Source organism: Aptenodytes patagonicus, chromosome 15, assembly GCF_965638725.1.
Source record: "Aptenodytes patagonicus chromosome 15, bAptPat1.pri.cur, whole genome shotgun sequence".
Taxonomy (NCBI): domain Eukaryota; kingdom Metazoa; phylum Chordata; class Aves; order Sphenisciformes; family Spheniscidae; genus Aptenodytes; species Aptenodytes patagonicus.
Window position 1 is genome coordinate 10,515,118 of NC_134963.1, and position 20,628 is coordinate 10,535,745.

Sequence of the window (20,628 nt, forward strand, 5' to 3'; positions counted from 1 at the left end):
GAGAATGGCGAGTTTCCATGCCAACAGACGTGATCAAAAGGTACAGTGACTCATGTGATGCAGAAGTTATACACACTTCAGTTTGACAGATAATTTGGCATTATTTTATTATGAATCCGAGTGAGCGTGAATGAAACAAAATCAGTACCAACTTTCTGCAAATGAAGACACAAAGATGTGAAAATTTGGTAATAGACAGTGCTCTCACAAGCCTGAAAACACTTAGGAAATGCAAGTTTCCGTAAATAAGGTGAATGTGGTTTAACTTTATTTACCTGCCAAAGAATCTGTCTAAGAACACTTAAACATAAAATTTCTTAGCTCCCTAACTTATAAAAAAATTTACTTTCAACAGAGGTGAGGTACTGGGCTGTCATTGTTTACACTACATCGGAAATGAAAGCTGGATCAGAGGGATGAATGAAGAAATAGCAAATATACAAGACGTTAAAACCAAGAGACCTACCGCTTGACACACTAGTTCTGAAAGGTTGCAAAGGCAGAGGCTGTATTTAAACTGAATTTAGGATTACAGACAACCATCTGGGTGCAAGAGATTTTCTAATTCAACTTCCTGCACATCGAAATGATATGTACTCCCAGATACCTAAGAATTTCTGGAGATAGATCTGCTTGCTCAGTAACATACCCAAGTTTGACAGGCGGGGAAGAGACGGCAGTTTGATTGTATGGCAGTTTGACTGTGGAGCTATGATCACACTTCAGACTGGGGAAAAAAAGACAGGCAGTCAGGAGGAAAGCAGAGACACAGTAAAGGATGCTCAGTTCTGGACAGAAAGGGCTTCCCTCGGCATGCATGGGTGTGCCCTGGAGCAACGGGAAAACAGCTCTGCCCCATTAAGTTAGAATGACAGAATGATACTTGAAGTACTCATTACATCATCTAACCTGTGTATTTTTAGAACACAGGAACAGTAGTGGTGAAGCGTACTCTAGTGCAGGTTATTGCTTAATCCTCTTCTCATACCATTTTCGGTAAGAACTGTACAGCGATTGGGCTGGGAAAGGGGCACGAGTGCCATCCCATAAAACACAGATGTTTCTTACGCATTCTGCTGGAAAAATGTTCTAAGACGGCTAGCAGTGCTGTCAGATTTAGTACTCGAATTCAAAATTAACACTTCCAAAATACCGATTTCTAACTGAAAAGCCAGTTTATCACTTTGGTACCTCTTGGTCCCCAATTTCTGAAACTCTTCTAAACTGGTTGCAGCGTTGCTCTGTGCACGTTTTCCTAGCTACTCTGCATAGGTATTAAGAATAGAAGCGAAAGAAGTTTGTAATCACATTCCACTGCTCGTTTGCTATGGAATTTTTTTTCCAAAGTTTTCCAAAAGCAGGACATAAGCCATATTTTAATTCAATGACGCACACAAAAACTTGGGTTTCCCCGTTTAATAAACATTTTGTGGTAACATCAGCCAGATTTACATAAGACCTGGACATTATTTCTGATTGTTTTTGTGGGGTTTGTTTGTTTTTTGTTTATTATGTTACAAACTGAAGTTAAGGGGAACTTGCAACAAGTCCCACAAAGCGCAGTGCAACATTTAAAAAGAAAAGTAAACAAAACTGCCAAACACTCAATCATTTTCTGCCAGAACTGGGATATTTTTTTCTAAGACATCAGTTTGGGGAGGGGGATAAAATTCAATGAAGAATTAAATGAACTCAAGATAGTGGGAACTGCAAGGAAAAATAAGAAATGACAGCCACAACCTTTTCAATTTAAGGGCAGAATATAAGTCTAAGATATTTTTGATAAATTCTGACAAGAAAAAGAAAACAGCATACTTTAAAGTATATTGAAGCAGTGATTTTTAAACAAAGAAAGCAGAACTAGAACATCTTAAATTTTAATCCTTTCTTTACAGGTTACCTAGCCCACTTTTGATTAAGAAAACTGTAGAAAGTTAGTAACAGCCACAAGTTAACACCGAAAGGTGGCACTTGTCAATTTTCCATAGAGTCCTGCTTTACGGGGTGTCTCAAATGCACTGCTCCGATCTTCTATCATACGTTGCTGACATCAATTGTGTCAGATTTTAGTCCACTGGTCGCTTTTCACCATATTTCTTTGTAAACTCTTCAGCGTTCTTACAGAATTTTTTACGGTCCTTAGAGTATTCTTCAGCTAGGTCAGCCCGAAGGGGATGCTCGGGCTGTGGATCATTCACCAGTGCTATGAGGGACTGGATTACTGTCAAAAGAAGTATAAATACCGTCAGAGACTAAGATGGTTAATTTTTAAAAATCAAAATGTAAGCAAAATTCCCCAGTAAAGAGCTTTAACTGCATTTAAATACATCCCCATAAATCTAGGGTCTTTTCAAAAGCAGAGCATGAATAAGCTGTAGCAATATGCCAAGATTTAGTTCAATGACCATGAACGAACACCAGAAAATCGTATTTGTAAACAAAATCAACTTGAATAGAGACCAAAATGCACTACAAATTATTTCCCACGTAACTGGCATCCTATCTGAAATACTCTCCTATGGCTAAGAAAGAAACTAAGTTTCACAGACAAGTTCATCTAAAAGAGACTGGGTAAAGACGGAATTTCCATCATGAAACATTTTTTCCTAACACCTGTCACAATGATGCAGTTGTAACTGCGCCTGCTTTTGGAAACTGCTTCTTCAGCTTGATTTTTCTATGACTCTTACTTCCCCTATAAACAGCAGACAATTCTTCCCTTCGTTCTGAGCTGCCAAATACATCCACTGGTAGAGATACACCGGGCAAACAAATGGATAAGAACCAGAAGATGCTTTTCACCCCACTGTTTACAGCCATTTCAACTTTCCCTATCACTTTCAAAGGAAACGTCATTCTTAAAATAACTGAACCGTACTTGGCATCTACGCAGCGAACCTTGCATACTACAATGACATTTATTGCTACATTTTCCTCATATACATTCTCATGACCATTTAAAGCTCGATAGGTCACAACAATCAGTTCTCATCTCCACCCACTAAAAGGTATACGCACAACTGGGCAAGTCTACAGAAAGTGGGTACACAGAAAAAGCATTTCACTGTACGACAGTATTAATAATATTCTGTTTGAAGTAACTTTGGGCTACCCAGAGTAATACAAAACAGCACCCCAAGAGTTTTTAAAGCAAGTATAACAGAACTCTGTTAACTTCATGTGTTGCACACTAGAGCCAGCTGCCGCCTCCTGAACTCACATAAACCACCGACCCCTACACCAACCACCGACCCCTACACCATCCAGCAGCAGGGAGTTCCACAGCTCAGCTACATGTTGCAGGAAAAGCCAGAGTCTATCCTTTGTTCTGAAACTGCTACTTAGCAGTTTAACCGGATTGTCCCTAGTTTTGCAATGTAAGTTCTTACAATACTTATCACTCCAGTAGATGCCAGAATACCAGAGTGGCTTCTTTCAGAGCATCAATCTTTTCATGCTCATACTCTTTTCTACCCTTACCTGATCGGAATGGGGAACATACCTCAAAACAAATACTCGAAGTCCAGAGAAGCATGCCTGTGGCTATATTGCTAATCGGGAACATTTCTTACCACAAATCAGAGTTTAAACTGCAACAAACTATCTAAGGAATGTAGAATCGATATTAGCTTACTTCACAGGAACTCGCCAGTCCTGGACTTCCAACAACTGTCATCATATTAACAACTACTTATGAAACTAGCATCAATACTGCACGTGACAATCCCTTTTCACGCCGTAACACACGCTAAAACACCACAGAGAAAGTGTTACTGTGTTATTAAGGTTATTTAGCACATGAGCCAGAAAAAATTAGGATTGTCATAACAGGAGTTGCCTCAATCGCCACAGCATTTTAAAACTGTACTGTCACAACAGTCGGTTTTAATATTAAGCATAAATTAATAAAAAGTACAGCACGTCTAGTACATGGAAGGTGAGTTAATGAGTTATGATGAACCTAATCTCTCCGCTTTCTTGACACCTGACTGATCAAAACCCATCACTTTGATGCGGTACTAATAATGTTGGATTATTTCCTTGGGAAAGGTGCAAGTAGCAAACAGACTGAGGTTTTATTTTTCAGTGCAGAAGAGTTCTGGAGAAAAAGGAACAGACACTTAAGCAGGGCTGTAATAACATCGTTGCAGGTTCATACAACGATGTAGCAACAACAGATGTTGACACTAAAACAACTTATTGAAGAAAGAGTTAAAAGACAAACAAAAGACCACAAAACAGCAGAAATTAAGAGATTTGCAATATTTTGGTACCCGGTGTTTGTTCCAAATTCTGATTTTAGCATAGTTTTTATTCACTCAGATAAAAAGGGAATTGCTACTTCTCAGGGAGACACTATTTCCTGCGTGCAAACGATTGCTTCAGTAGTTCCCACTAATGCCAACTTGCATTTCAAACTAGGTAGAGACATGTCGTTCCTTTACTGAACTAGAGAAGGCTCATAAGATTAAGACAACTGCTAAGGTGTTAGCAGAAGCCTTCCACACATTGTTTCCACTTCATCTCTCCCAAGGATCTTTGTCCTGTATAATCTGGGATAAATCAACAACAAATCATAAGATCTTCACTGACCTATTGGAGTTCAACAGGTTCTTTTTGCTGCCACCTCCGCTTTCCCCAACATTCAACTGCTTGATCTTTTCTGAAACAACTACAGAAATTTTCCTATTTTGTCTTTGGGGCAAGATCATGCAAACTGTAAGTAGTTTTATTAGCATACAGAAGTACACAGAAAAAAGAAATCTTAAGTACAGCATTGTTTACTATCAGGAACACAATTCAAGTGAAAACAACCTTAAAGAGGAGTCCGGAAGAAGGAAATACTTTCTCCTACAGAGCAAGATACTTCAGTGTCACTGAAGCTCTTGCACAGGACTAAACTGCTACTCATTTGAATTAATATTATTAAAACATACGCAGTTTTTGCAAGGATGTTTGCTCTTTCTATATGTACAGTAATAAATGCTTACTATCAAACTCATCATTACCTGCCAGAAAACGTGAAATTCTCACCCCAACAACTAATGGAAGCAACAACAACAGAAAAAACCTCCTCAGATCACACACTCAGTCTGCCACAAACCCGATGAAACTTGTTTCCTTAAAATATTTAAATTCTTATCCAAAGACACTCTACACAGTGAGCCTCACAGCAGTGATCTTTTAAGAACTAAGAGTTAATGTGTTATGATTTCACATTTTGTTTATGTCTCCCTAGATATTTCAAACCGTATGTTCACATCACTGAACCACATGGCAGAGATGATAAAATATACGAAGCCCTGAGGTTTTAGACCCTTTCTTTCAAACATTCAGGAATGTACTGAACACCTCTGGATTATAAAGTCACTGTTTAAAAAGAAACCGAAAATAACCCACACACAAACTACCACGAGAATTTTTAAGTAGGCCGAGGACACCACCTTAATAAACTCTTCAGTCGTGAAGAGTTTTGCGGTTTCCTGGAGGTGGACATGCCACATGTCAGTGTCATTACCTTACATTCCAATAACAAAATGAGATTCCAAAAGTGTTGTGCACTGTGCTCACAACACGTGACTCATGACACAAACCTTATGACAATGAATATACCGTAAGAGCAGTGACCAGCTGACAAGCTGAAACGCTATTAGCTTTAAACACAATACAAAGTTTCTCAATATCCAGTTCTTTCTCCACGTGGAGTCCTACCTTGGTCAGTTTTGGTTGCTGGCTTCCAGTTTTCAGCACTAATTACTGGCAGACAAACCTGCCCCTTTTCATCGATGTTAGGGTGATAGATCTTTGTTTTAAATGTAATCTTAGGAGGTTTGAATGGATATTCTGCTGGGAAGTTGATTTCGATTCTGAAGGCTCCTTTATCATACGGAGGATTGTCCTACAACAAGAAGGCAAATGTCAAGAATCTGGCATATTCTAATGGATACAATTAAGAAAAAGCACGCTCCAGACCTCGGTCTATCAAACGGCCTCTTTTAAAAGCACTTTCTTCCAACACATACTGCCATGTCTATGTGTCAGGAAACATCAAAACCTATTTGGTAAGAGAGAGGTAATACCACCTCTACAACATTTGTATTCACCCTGGAAAAAGCAGATTACCATTGTTCTGAAGTTGGCTGGCACTTCTACTGGTAAGAAAGCATCCAATCCCATTTACTCCAAGCTCAAGGTCCTATCTAATAAGTAGCTTTATTCCCAACTTTGTATTTCAAAAAGCATTGCAAACCCTTTCCGAGATACAAACAGGAAGCCTGACAAGGAAAATGGGTTTCTCTAAACCTAGTTATTTTACATGTCTCACAACATGGTGGTATGAACAGCAAAGCGATTTGTCAGATTTGCCTATATGTTCCAAGAACGTTTTTGTGCTGACTACACAAAAATCTGCTGAGCGTTCATTGGTACTAAAGATAGATATTCACTGTGCCTGCTGATGAGAACATTCTGAATTTGTATGCAGTTTTAGCACCCACTCTTATCAGATCATTTTTGAAGGAGCACGATGAGAGAACCATGAAGTAAGCAAAGTAGTTCTTCATGCTGAAACAAAAAAAACAATGCCCAGAATCTCATTTAAAAAACCTGCTAGACTATTGATACTGCTTCAAATACTAACTGCGGAAGAAAGGCAGAAGAAAAAATAATCCATCGCTACATTTAAAGCTTATGAAAATACCATTCTGCACTGAAAACAGTAACTATGGCACGAAGCCTTTCCAAACACTCTGGGAACAAGAATCAAAGGATGAGAGCTTCCAGTTGGTGTAAAGGATAATCACACACATTCTTCATTAGCAACCAGACCATTCCCTGCAATCAAACCCACTCCAGAAGTTAAAAAAGGTTTACCAATATTTGGGGGTGGGGAACGTTCTATTAAAATATTATTCAACAGAAAACATTTAATTTTAGTTTCATCCCTATGGAGAAGTCTGGCTGTGCGTTTCTAGGAAATACAGCACAATTTTTGCAGTCAAGGGAAGACTTAACTAGAGTGGCTTTAAAATCACTTTTTATCCAAGCAATCCTAAAAGCTTTGGAAGTTTAACAAATAACTTTTTGGTGGTGGTGACAACGTAAGCAGTTAGTGCCCTCTCCCCCCATGGCTCGCTTGTTCTTACCTCCACCACATGCTATAGTTTGTGAGACTGTTCACTGAACTGATACGGGAACTGACCTGGCTTAAAAGTGTCCATTTTCTGCTTGACTGTCAGTCAGAACAGTTCTTCACTATAACTTACCAATAAACTGAACTAAAAACGTATGTAAAGGGTTGCTCATGTTTTAAATAGACGAAACACAGAATATTCAAGCAATTAATTTTCAATAATTTGTTGTATTTATTTTGACACTGACAAGGGAGAGTCTCAGAATTATAAATACTAAACACCGGTAACAAACATGACTCACATTCACCTGGAGTATTTTTGCTCTGCAAAAGCTTGTCCATAGCACACAGCTTTGATTAACTGAAATGAAAGTCATGGTACACCAACAGTACCTCTTACAGGAGCAAGGAGCCTGGGGTAGATAGTCTCGTTTTGATGTTGAAATCAAACAAACGGTGTACCTTTTCAACAGACAGTACATAAACTATCTTATTCTACAGTTTAGAACGGGAAAAGAAATTGACAAGCTATCTTCAACCTGCTTCTCAATTGAACAAACACCCTTAAAAACTAACAGCTGTTCCGAAGAATGGAATGTTACACGCAAGAAAAAGTTTTAAAACGATATCTTTCACAGTAATTCTGTATGAACACTGTTAAAAATATTAACCTTTGTATCTCTCACACCTTCATTAAGAAGCTGACCAAAATAATGCCTGGTTATAGAGTTTAGTAATCTAAATGGAAATAATAATAATAATAATAATCAGTAACTGGTTAGTCCTACTAAAGTATGAGTAACATGTCTTTAAACCCTAAGCAAGAACATTTTAGAAAGTGGAAACAGCACGTAAAACTTCAAAAGCAAAAACTCAGCAAAAAAGTTAAACTTGCAACCAGCTTGTAGACTACATTTTAAAGCCATCAACTCCAAGCATTGCAATAGCTAAAAAAATCATGCTAAGACTAAAGCATCTTCTATAGCGTATCCTCAAAATAACCATACTACTCTTTAAACACACACAACACTTTAATAATTACTATAGGTATAATTTCATGACAAAATTCCCTCTTAACTATACCAGTAGTGAATTTAAGGCTATTTCCCTTGCAACAGGGCACATTATAAATCAAAAGGCAGGTATGAAGCACAGTTCACTGCAACAATGTTTAAACACTTTGTGATGATGTGAACCTTTGCAAAACAAACACTAAGCTCATACTCCGGTGAGCAGAAACTGTTAAAAAATAGATGCTGTACACCACATACCGCTAATTTTAACAGGAATAAACAAGCATTTTGGTGTTTTGCTTTATTAGTCATATTTACCAACCTTATACTGCTTCAAAGTATTATCAAAGCAGTAAACTGTTATACACGAACCACAAATATCAGAGTGGCTTATTGAAGCATATTGTTTCTCAGCTCTGACAAATTTTAATGTCAAATCCTGCTTGCTTTATTTGCAAGAGTAGCCTCAACCACTCAGAGGAATTACTTGCAGGGATATAAGTAAACAGTAAACTAAATGTAATCTACAGTATTTAAAGTGCAAAGCCCCGTGTGATCCAAATTCAGGAATGGTCTCCAACTAATAAAGCAGAGAAACTGCTAAAGAGATGTTTCAAAGTCTTACAAAATGACAGATTTACTCTGGTCAGGGGACCTTTTCGGTAGCACCCAAGGAAAAGCAGAACTGATGCCCTAGTGGCACAGCCTCTGTGCTGCAGACTTAAAAGTAGCTCATGTAAGGAAGGGAGCATGGGCCGTGGCAGTGGAAAATAAAGGAGGAGAAAATCCAAGGGACTTCAACCAAGGAAATCAACATACTAGATTTCCTGCTTTCCCCTTAGCAACAAATCCCTCTCTATTTGACTACTACAGTGGTTATGTACTTCTATTAAACGGTCTCTTAAAAGACAGTAGTGTTTTATAATAAAGTGGGGTTTTTTTGGCATTAATTAATGCCTAAATAAAGAGGCTTCCTTTAAAAGAGCTCAATTCTGAAAATCCAAACCTTTTCCTTGCATCAAACTTTTTCCAATACTCAATTTTATCTTAGAAATAAATCTAGTTGATTAAAAAAAAATCTATTAAGGACTAAACAAAATATTTCATACCTCAGGCTTTTTCCTATGATAATGTAGTTTTTCTACTTTTAGCTTAATGTAATAAACTACAAACTTCATTTGTTTCCCCCTTCCAACACCTCTCCCAAGTAACCCAGTGCCATCACCGAGTCCTCAGCCCTCGCCAGCTGCAGCCGTGTGTTGGACCAGGCCTACAATTACGAAGCATCCAGGTAGGTATTGCTCAGACAAGTCTAGAACACCTTTCAATTACGTATGGGTTTTCCTTCACGCTAGTTCTAAGAAGCGCCTACTAACATTATCAGACTTCGATAAAACAAAACACAGAAGACACTCAAACAAAATGAGACAGGAAGATTACACTATTTGCCCAAGATTACACAAGATGTCTGAAGAGAGACAAGAATTAAATCCAGGACCACACTTCACCGCCCAGAGTATGTTTAAGATGCTGCAGTATGATCTATATAAACTCACATTGTATTTATAAATTACTAGCTTCTGCAACAAACCCACAACTCTGAAAGCCAGGTTCTATAATAATAAAAGAGATTCTTGTCAGGGTAAAAAAATTATCTAATGGTCACCACCAGCACTACTGAACTGTGGATTTATGAGATACAAATGATCCTCATCTTATTTTAAAGCTCATTAGAATAAGGAGTAGTCTATACTCACAGGAACAATAAGCCCTTGCCAGGTCAATAAATTAGCTTCATCAACCTGGATATTACGGAAGTTTTTCATTCCACATTTGCGGATTTCTTCAAGCTCCTGAAAAGCAAGCAAAGTGTCAGTTAATAACAGAATTAAGCAAGATGCTCATATTTATTTTTCAAAATGCTTAGAGGTCAATGTGGGTTTCTTTAATGTTAAAGAAGCTTGAGGTTTTAGTGGTGGCAACCCACACAAATAAAAAAATTTTGCATCTGTGAGAAGTAAAGTTCTCTGAGACAAGGTATTAAAAAATGTTATTTTTTGATATGTCAGGAAAATACAAAAATGCCTTGTTACTAACATCATTACAGACACAACGAAGTAGAAGCATTGAAAAAGTGCATTTAAAAATGTTTTTATATCTCAAATGCAAATCAGTGCCTTTGGTAAAAGACTACTGATAACTCTGCGAAGCACAGAAATAAAGTGCATCTTAGGACTTGTCTGAAGGAAAATAGTGATTGGGAAGAATTGTTTTGTAACAGTTTTAAACACCAATAAAGTCACTGAACGGGCCAATTATTTCAACTGAAAACTAACAAATTCCTGCATTACCAACTTAAATTGATGCAAACACAGAAAAATACCAATCTAAGCCAAACTGGCCTTATTTAGACCAATAACTTGAGAAGATACAGCTTTATCTCTGGTTTGTACCTCAAAGTTAACAGTAGATATTAAGACACCTCTCTTTATAGCTGTATCACTCTTGAACAAGGTATCTTTCTGCACCAATCGATCACCAGTCAAACCATTTTTCATCAGCTAGTGATCCAGGTATCACCAAAACAAGTATTTAGGCATTTTTATATTTAAAATTATGTATAAGCTCTAGCGTAGCAACTGTTTCCTGGAATATTTCTTAAGACCAAGAAAGAAACACCTCAAGGTTCCACTTTTTTCCATAACAATTATAGCCCTTTGCTGTTGAACTCAGGAGTTTTATCTTTAAAGAGAATTTAACTGAATTCAAATTCAAAAGTCACCCACAGTGAAATACAAAATTTCCCCAGTGCTTTCAAAACTGAAGCACATGCCTGTGTGTCTACATAGGTTAGGAAAAATGTTGCTTATACAGCAATGCTGGTACCCTCCGCCAGCACACAGTTCTTCACTGGGTGCTAGCGTATTTGCAAAACTAGACTGTGTATTATTATGATAAAACCACCAACTACAAGCAAAGGCACTATACACCGAAAACCAAAAAAGATCAGTTTTCCTGGTACAAGTGCTGTACTGTCCAGGTTTTTTTTTTTTTTCTAAAATAGCTCTATGTTCATCTTAGATCAAACCTTTCTGCATCTGACTGGCACAGGTTTAATACGCGCAGTAATCTCTTGCATAAACTTAGCATCATGATAAAATGCAAACCCAAAGGAAAAACGAGACTTCCAAATGCACGTGAAACAAATCACGTGACAGCCACACATCAGAAGCGGAACATTTACATTCCCACCCGCTGCACCTATGAAAGCAAGAGCACACTCAGAACACAGAATTTTAACCTTGGAGTCTTGGATATTGAATTGATGCCCAACACAATCTTTACGACACTAAAACCAACTATTTAGTCTAGACCTGCGGATTAATCCCCAAATTCCACTGCTGCTAGATTTACACAGTATCACAGACAGTTTGGGCTTTTTTAAAAAAAAAAAAAGGTAAGAGGATTATCCTATTTCCTTAAAGCAGGAAAACACATAAAACACACAGAAAAATAATCCCACGAAGCACATTTATAGGGATACAGAGCAAACCAAAACATTCAAAAGAAAATAACCTTTATTATCACAGCTACAAGCGATCCTCTACGATCACTGAAACTGCAAATCCACACAGTGCCTTACAGCTGGCTCTGAATGCTCAGCGCACAGAGCAGCAGCTCAGGGAGAGCCTGGCTGATACCAGACTGACTCTTCCCTGACAGGGTCAGGAGAGTAACTCACTCGGAACAGCGTTTTGAGCGGCTCACTCTCTACAGGTACAGAACCGTGAAGTCCTGGCAAACCACTACTCCACAGCATGTAAAAGGGATAAATCCCATTCCACACTAGATGTTAACGCATCAAACATTGGGAACAAAATAAGGTAATTAACCAGTACGTATTTAAGCATAAACAAACACGCATCCCAAGTGCCTTCACTCTAAAACAAGGAAAGGAAAATGGGTTTAGACAATTTTCTAGTTACTATATTAAAAACATTATACATACGACAGAAATCTCCCCCATAATGTCCCAGTGGGAGTGCAGCTTCCCTGCAGAAGCTTTTATCACAGGTTCAGATGATAGCATTACACTGCTGCTGGCCCAGAGAACAATTGCCCAGACACAGAAAAAGGGAGGACTATGACTCTATAATTCAGGTACGTTATTAAGCTAATAAATTAGAAAAGCATGGCTTCACATTACTGGAAAATTAAACACCTACATTTTATAATTAGATTCAGGTTAAAAAATTGGATGCTGAATTAAGAAATGCAAGAATCCAGTACAGAGATCATTACAAAATTGTAAAACTTTGTATGAAAGCAAAGAAAAGTTTGAAACAAATATGCAAATTGCTCCTCATTTTCCCTCAAGTCCACCACATGAGAGAGGGAATTAAACAGCCTAGAAGACACTAAAGAACTAGCAGAAAATGATTCAGGACATCTTCCTCTTTAAACTGACATGTGAAGCCTTTGCCGGAATTCACTTTCAAAATCAAAAAAGTGGTAAATTACTGCAGTGTATCAGGACTATACTCTGTGCTTCTCCTTCTGCTGCCTTGGGTCCTGCGGTAGTAACTGACAACCGAAAAAGGGAATAGATGGGGATAAGCCAGGCAATTCTTCTCCTCACACACAGGTATGACTGCAAAGGTCATGGAGAATCAAGTCTACCTTAGCAGAGGACTTGCCTGAACTACGCGCTTAAGACAGGTTCCAATTTATATGAGAAATTACTTTTCTTATACTAGAAGTGTTTCAGATTTCATACTCCACTCCCAATTAATCAATTCCATGTTAGAGCTATTTACAAATAGCTTTTTTTTCATACTACTATCCCCACAAATACAATGTAATACTATACTTGCAAGTCAGGCTTTTAGTGTCTAGTGCATTGGGAGTGTTAAGAGATTCAGCATTGACAATTTAAGGGTTGGAGTGGTGTGTTTTGTTTTGGTTTTTTTTCCTGGCAACTGCCAAAACCGGTAATAAAGATCTAACTGCCTCAGACAGAGGCAGACACAACTACAGTACAAATGTACTGTTAAAAAAGTGAATGAGCTACTAAATACTTTCAAACAGCACAGATTAAAAGTTAATACTGCATTTAACACCAGCTTCGGCAACTCCAAAGGGACAAAAATTACTTTATGAGGTAAAAGGATATAGTCTAGATATTTATTTCAAAATAATACTTAAGAGTCTAGGCAGACAGTAAATAGATTAATTTCTTTTCTTGTCCTCCACCCCTTAATTTTGTCAAGTAATATAATTAAAGGAGCACAGGAGGAGTGTAACTAAAGGTTAGAAGACTGCAGTAAGAATTTCAATCAGTCTTTCATTCCCCACACTGTTATCAACCTTGCATGTGACCTTGCTGCATTGGTTTCCCCATTTGTAAAATAGAAACGTCGTCTTATTTCACGGGGCTCTCTTGGGACGTGATGTTTGTAGTTCAGAGAGAGTGTTACACACAGCACATGAAATGGAGAAAACATTGTTTCAGAGGTGGTATCTGATCTTCAAGTATAATCCTGAAGGTAGTCATAAAAGTACATACTTCCTCTCATATATAATCAATCAGGAGTTACAATTTTGATTTTCAATATTGTGTAATTATTTCTGCTGTTTAAAACAAAAATTAAATGTTTGAAATTAAAAAGAAAAGTAAGTGGCATCAGCTTAAAATGTAGTTAAGTATTTTAAAAACCCTGCTACTGTTTTGCCTATGCATTTTTCAAGTTTTGGGACTTCTCTAAAAAAACCAAGCCAGACAGGAAAATGCAGTGAAGACAAACACTTGTAAGAGTGTAATTCACGAATATGGGAATAAGTGTAAGATCTCATACTGACTTCAGTAACTTCTGCATCAAGCCCAAAATGCTATTAAATGCACAAAGAAAACCAAAAGTCTACTGAAATAACCCTAAACCATGTTTCTCTACTGTTTACAATTTATGTTTATCTGTTTATAAATACATTCTCTAAGAGAAGTGTGACAAAGTTAAACAGGCTCCAAGACACTGATAAGGAACTGGCCAGTTTTACTTTCCGAATCTCATACAGTATAAAGAAGTGTTAAAACACCTTAAAATCCAATTTAATTAAAAAAAAAACAAACAAAAAACACACAAACACAAAACCAACCAAAACCCCGAATAGATTCTAGCTCTTATAAGAACTACTATTAAGTTTCCACTGCAACATTACAACCCTGTGTATTCACATGCCTTTTTTTTACTGAGTAACGCTACTTATTGGCAAACTCTTTTCATTTGATTAAAAATCCTTTTGTCGATCCTCAGTTTCAAAAAGGGAAAATGAATACGTATTCTCACTTCTGTATAAGGACAATCATACATTGCTCACATTTCCCTTGTTACTGAGAACCGGTGTTTGGATCAGTTTAGAATTGTTTTTCAAATACCAAAGTTGTTTAAAACCCCTTTATTTGGAAGGGCTACGGTGTTTACAAGACCACAGTATACTGGAGATTGCAGGCCATCTACAGCAGGTACCTGGGTGTGGCCTTGTGTTTGTATTTTATCATGGAGTTCAACAGTTGCATAAATGTTTGACTATGCAATTATGGAAGCAGAGTAAAAACAGTAAGATTAAAATAATTGTCTACGTACCTCACTTCATATGTGAAGTGTTATTTACTCTTTAAACCTATTTTAAATTTTTAATACTAAAGATACTTTCGAACACCTCAAACCCAGGAAACAAAAGCACGGGTCTTACAGACGCCTTAGCTCAATCATATCGCAGATCAACACAGAGGGGAGCAGCTCCACACATGGGACGGGACAGCCTTCTCAAATACTACCTAAAAACGCTTATTGAAGGGACATCTCAGTACGACACGTTACTACACCACCAAGTAAGTACTATGACTATCCAGCACTGAAATAGCCTTCCCTTTGCAACTACCCACTACCTCTCCATATAGCATTTAGCTACGTATCTCACATGGAAAAGAGCTTGTTTTACATTAGTGGGTGGCAACTGTGAAAAGCATTTCATTGAAATCTCTGGCATGTCTCTTGGAGATCTATGTTCCCAATCATACGCATTTGGAGACAATTTCCTTTCCCAAGAAAGGGTTGTGAAGCAAAGTAGCTCCCTTAAAAGAGAAGCCTTAGATCCTCTCCTAAATATAATTACTCCATATTTACCTGTTTTTACCCTGAGAGATCGTCCATAACAAGATATCCTTGACAAAGACTGCTTTATTCCCACCTCTCACATTTCATGAGGAGTCAAGATCCAACAACTGTGGCTCTTTGAAGAGGTGTAATGGTGGCTCATAGATCAAAACTCCACCTCAGATGTCTCTGGAATATGATTCATTAGCTATGTTTATTTCACATTTTTGCTAACCTAGGTGTGCTCCTGGAAAAGGCACACCTCCACTGATTTTTTGTAAATCAGTGGAGAAAACTTCAGTTAGACTATTTGATGGTATAAAGCTCTGCAAAAATAGGCCATAAATAAGGTCTTTGGCCTAGGAAATGTAATTTGCTCAAACAGAGCCTGAGATAACAAGACAATCTTATTCTTGTTATGACTTGACTTGGTGTTTAAAATTGAACTGTACAATGGCAAAATTTGTAATACTTCTTTCACACGGAGGTTTGCTGAAGGATACAAATGGCTTCCACAATCTGAAAAGGACACCCATTTCCACCTGGAAGGTGGAAACTATACTTATAGTTCCAGTTTTCTACAGGCAGACAGCGCGTTATTATGAACTTACTACATCCAGTCTCTTTGAGCCACTGTGAGTAATATGAATAACTATGATGCATGACACGAGTCCAAAAAAAAAAAGCAGTACTTCAAAATGTTGGCAAGACCTTAAGGAAATGGGAATTGCTTTATTTTATGTAACCTATAAAAGGTTCAAAGTTTATTCTCAATTACCAAAGACAAACTTGATATTTAGCTCAAAGAAAAGACAGTTAACGCTTATCCTAAATTATTTTAAACATAATTGAGTGTCACACTAAAAAATTCTATTTCCTTTAGTTATAATCACTCATCATTCTATGACCCCGAGAAAAGCACACCACAGACTCTTCTATATTGCAAAACTTCAACGGTGAAAGACTTTTTAAAGTGGATGCGTGAATTTGGAACTTAAATAACGACATTAGGTTGATACACATATGAGTTTGGACCTTCAAAACATCACAGTGCAGCAATCCAGATTACATCATCTGTACGAGAGCTTTACTTTGTTCCTACTGAGATGAATGGCGAAACTCAAAGCCATTCAGGCTGACTCGACTCTCCAAAAGGCACGAAGGTAGCTGCGTATTTAATAGCCTTTACAAGTCCTGTGATACAGCATCTCACAGCTCTGGAACTGGCATAAAAAACGCACACAACATGCACAATCCACAAACATCAGGCAACAGAAACGAAAGTAAAAATGTAAGAGGGAAGTTATCAATGTCTCCCTTCTTCCTACACCACTCCCTCTGAAAAGCAACTGCCACACCGTTTTTCTCGAAAAGGAGGAGGTCACGTTGTCAAAAACCATTTTTACAGCATTTTAGTGAAAGATTAAAGTACAAACTAATGTTTTAGAAGCATAGTGGAACCGGGCGGGGGGGTGAAAAGCAAGAGGTACTGCAGATACTGACACCAATTTTTCTTGCCTTTCAGATTTTTATGTTCTATTTTAAATTTATAAAGAAAAAATAATTGGAAATATTTTTTTTTCCTACCAGAGTAGTAGTGATGTGCTTTTGAACAATTAATGGATTTTTCTCAGAACAGGCAGAAAAGCTGCCTTACAAAAAGATAAAATTAAATGGTTGTTTACTATCTGAAACTAAGGGAACCTTATTTGAGTATAAAGCAACAGGAATATTGATTATGACACTAAAGCTGTAACAAAATATAACAGCTATCAAAGGTGAAGTAAAAAAATGAATGCCATCTCATCAGGATCCTTAAGGACAATAAAAGGTTTATGCCTACTGATTTAATATATATGAACGACTCTGCACACAATGTATTTACTATTTAGTTTTTAATCGCTCCATAGCACATTTAAAACAACAAAACTAGCTTTATGAAAGCACCGCTGAGCTATTGGTTTCTTCAAAAATCACCGAGTTATAACGGTTAATTTTATATCTGCACAATTAAGGAAATGCAACTTCAAAACCTGCCAGCTACATGTCCTAGTGAAACTCCAGCCCTATTAGGGGTCCACGTCCTTGAAGCCAGTTGCAAATCTGATATTAAAGTACTCAGTTTAACAGAATCGCCCATATATCTGTCAAATCCTAGTGCATGGTTACGTTGCACCCCACAGGGACAGTTTTTTTTAATGAGCCTAAAACATTGCCCAACAGTTACAGGGTCTTTCCCCTACATTTCACAGGACTAGCCTGTAAAGTTCATTGATTTACGTTACAGGCACTTTGCATGCAAATACTGTAGGGTATTGCCATAGCATTTTACAGATGACTAAATTTTACGCCACTATGGCTGCATGTCCTAGGCAAACCCCACTGCATACAGTTTGCAATATTAATTGGCAATTATATACAACACATAAAATAAACTTGTATGCTTTGGGGGCAACAGTTGTAATCTTCTTTCTAAGTAGTACCTTACTCCTCAAGCAAAATGATGAGAAACATAATCCCAAGCAGTATTTTACAATAAACTACACATGCTCTTGGTTAAAACCCAACTGAGGCCGAGTTTATGTTTACAAGTATCAGCCGCACTTTAGAACAAATAGAGCGAAGACAAAAACATTACCACGTCTGCAGTGAATGAGGAAACTTCTGAACCCAGGTCCATATTTCAGTGTGATAAACCTCTTACGCATACAAGGAGGAGGTAACTCTCCGAAACAACGAAAACGAAATTATTTCACTCCTGGGTGTTTGGGGAAGGTTCCTTACCGAGGAAGGAGCGGGGGGAGCGGAGAACCCCCACCCGCAGGGAGGGAGGAGAGGGCGCTTCCCCGCCGCCCGACCGAGCCCTCCTCGCGGGCAGGGCCGGGGACCGCGCCGCGGCTGCGGCACCGCCGGCGGCGGGGCGACCCCTCACGCCGCCCCGGGGAGTGCCCCGGCCCCGGGCGGGGGCCGAGGCGTCCCGGCAGCGGCGTTTCCTTCCCCCCCGGCCCTTCCTCTTTGCTTAGTCACCGCAGGAGCCCCCGGAGGGAGGGGGACGGGGCGGCCCGCGGCGGCCCGCGGCGCCCGCCGAGCGCCCCCGCCCAGCCCCGGCCGGCGGCCGGGGGCCGCGGAGCGCTGCCGGAGCCCGGGGCGGCGGCGGAGGAGACAGCGAGGCCGCTCACGGCCGCGGCCTAGGTGCCGGCTGCTCCCGTTCCGGTCGCTCCAGCCCGGGGTGCCGCCGAGGGGAGGGGAGGAGGCCGCCCCGCCGAGCCGCGGCCGGGGAGGCGACCCCCCCGCACCCGGAGGGCCGCCGGGGCGGAGAGGGGTGCCCGCCGCCGCCCGCCCGCCGGCCCTTTCCGGCGCGGCGCTGGCTGTTACCTTCATCAGCCTCCTGCTGGCCGCCATCTTGGCTCTGCTGCCGCCGCCCCACAATGCATGGCGGCGGCGGGCAGGGCGCTAAAGCCCTGCGCTTCCTGGGGCGGCGGACGGGGGCGGGCCGGGCCGGCGGGTCCTCGGCTCCCCGCGGGCGGCGCCGGGCCCGCCCCGCCGGCCGGAGCGTCTGCCGGGGGGCGGCGGGCTCCTCGCGGCGCTGCCTCCTCGGAGCCGGGCCGGCGCCGCAGCCCCGGGTAGCCCTCTGGGCGCAGCCCCTCCTCGACGCGGGGCCGTGCTCCGCTCGGCGGCCCGGGCAGCGCCTGTGCGGGGCGCACGGCTCCGTCCCGCGGGGAGAGAAGGCAGGAAACACTCACTCCGTGCCGGCCCGGAGCCCGCCGCGCAGCCCTGCTGCGGCCCGGGGAGCGCACACGCTGCCCTGGGGGCTGAGGGCTCCTGGAGCATCGTCTCTCTGAAGGCTGGTTGCCTGCCCTCCTCCGTCCAGTAGTCGGTGATGTCTTTTGTCCGAGGCTGTTTTTTAATCATCGATCAACGCTTTAAAATGCTGTTGTGGCTTATTTTATTTAACGTGCATCACCCCAAATTCGGTATTGTCTTCCTTGCAGGGGAAGAGACTGCAACCTGTAGTTACAGGTTTTATCAAATAAGCCGTAATTATGTTCAGAGCCCTTCACAACCTTTATTTCTTAGTTTCTTAAAATACTCTGAAGAGGGGAGGGAGCTTCCAGAAGAGGTACCTGACCCTCAGGAACCATCCCCAGACCTGCTGGTCTCTGGTGAAACCCACCTCTCAAGTGCATCACCGGCCTTACCTTACCATGACCAGTTCAACCCAGCCTCGGCCCCAAGCTTCCAGCCTCCCGTGCCCTGCTGCAACCTCCTAGAGAAAAGAAAGCTGTGGAAGAGGAGATAATGTCACTGTCAGTATTAATCAAGACCATAATTTGCCATGTGCTTTTTAGCTCTTTAATGGAGCTCTAATTGTAACTGCTCTCCAGCTCTGATCCTCCCCAGATGGCCTCTAGCAACCACTGTAGGAGCAGTTCAGATGTCTAACCATAAGCATCCACCGTCATTTCAGGTGCCCTGGGGTATCCAAGACACAGGGCTAGCAGATACGGCATGGGATGTAAGTTACTATACTATAGGACATCTAAAATGCCACCAGACATCTGTGTCCAGGCACCTGACTTGCTCCCTAAAACATTCTCCGTTGACCCAGTGTATTCAGGAATTACTCCAAGATCTGCTCTGCCGACGCATGGCCTTATTTCCCCTTTCCCCCTCCCACATGTCAGTTGATGTCCTCACTTGATCTAACACTTGTTCTATGGAAAAGCTACTTTTGTCACCCGAAAAAGTTCTAAGCTTTAAAATAAGCTTTACAGACTCAGACAACCTGAAAAAGGAAATGTTGTGGTTATTACAAGAGACTTTCAAAAACTCAAAAATGAAACAAAAGTTGTTAGTTACGAAGCACAGGATTCTAGTACGCTATCTTATAATTACTCCCTGAACAGCTATTTGATAATCATTATTTTGCATTAATATAGTGCTTATTGCTCCAAAATTCAATTAACATTTGTTAATGAAGTAAACTATACAGCACCTACAGGAACCAACTTAATACTCACCTACTTCATATGGGTACTATTAAATAGTTTGTAACTAATTATATTATGATCTTCAAAGATGTTTAATATTATGATAACTTTATTCTATTAGATATTTAAAGATTATTGCATCCATTTTACTCAAGGAAAATGGAGTCAGAGGAAACTGAAAATGAAAGAGGCAGACCATCCTGGTGAAGTAGCAGAGAGGTGTAAAGCAAGCATGTGTGCTGACCGGCTGGAGAAGTTACACACGTGCCAGGCAGGTACACGTTATGTGAAAACAGAAGCTGCAGAGACTCTCTGAGGATTCATGATGTGCTGCTGAA

General features: G+C 40.2%; 1 protein-coding gene across 1 annotated transcript; it reads right to left on the reverse strand.

The window, feature by feature from the left end:
* Positions 1-81: 81 nt before the first annotated feature.
* Positions 82-18,739, reverse strand: UBE2L3 (ubiquitin conjugating enzyme E2 L3). Its single transcript, XM_076353102.1, has 4 exons — positions 18,675-18,739; positions 9,903-9,998; positions 5,713-5,899; positions 82-2,221 (listed from the first exon to the last, which is right to left on the reverse strand). The coding sequence occupies exons 1-4, from the start codon at positions 18,699-18,701 to the stop codon at positions 2,067-2,069; spliced, it is 465 nt and encodes a 154-aa protein (XP_076209217.1). The 5' UTR covers positions 18,702-18,739; the 3' UTR covers positions 82-2,066.
* Between the last annotated feature and the right edge of the window lie 1,889 nt (positions 18,740-20,628).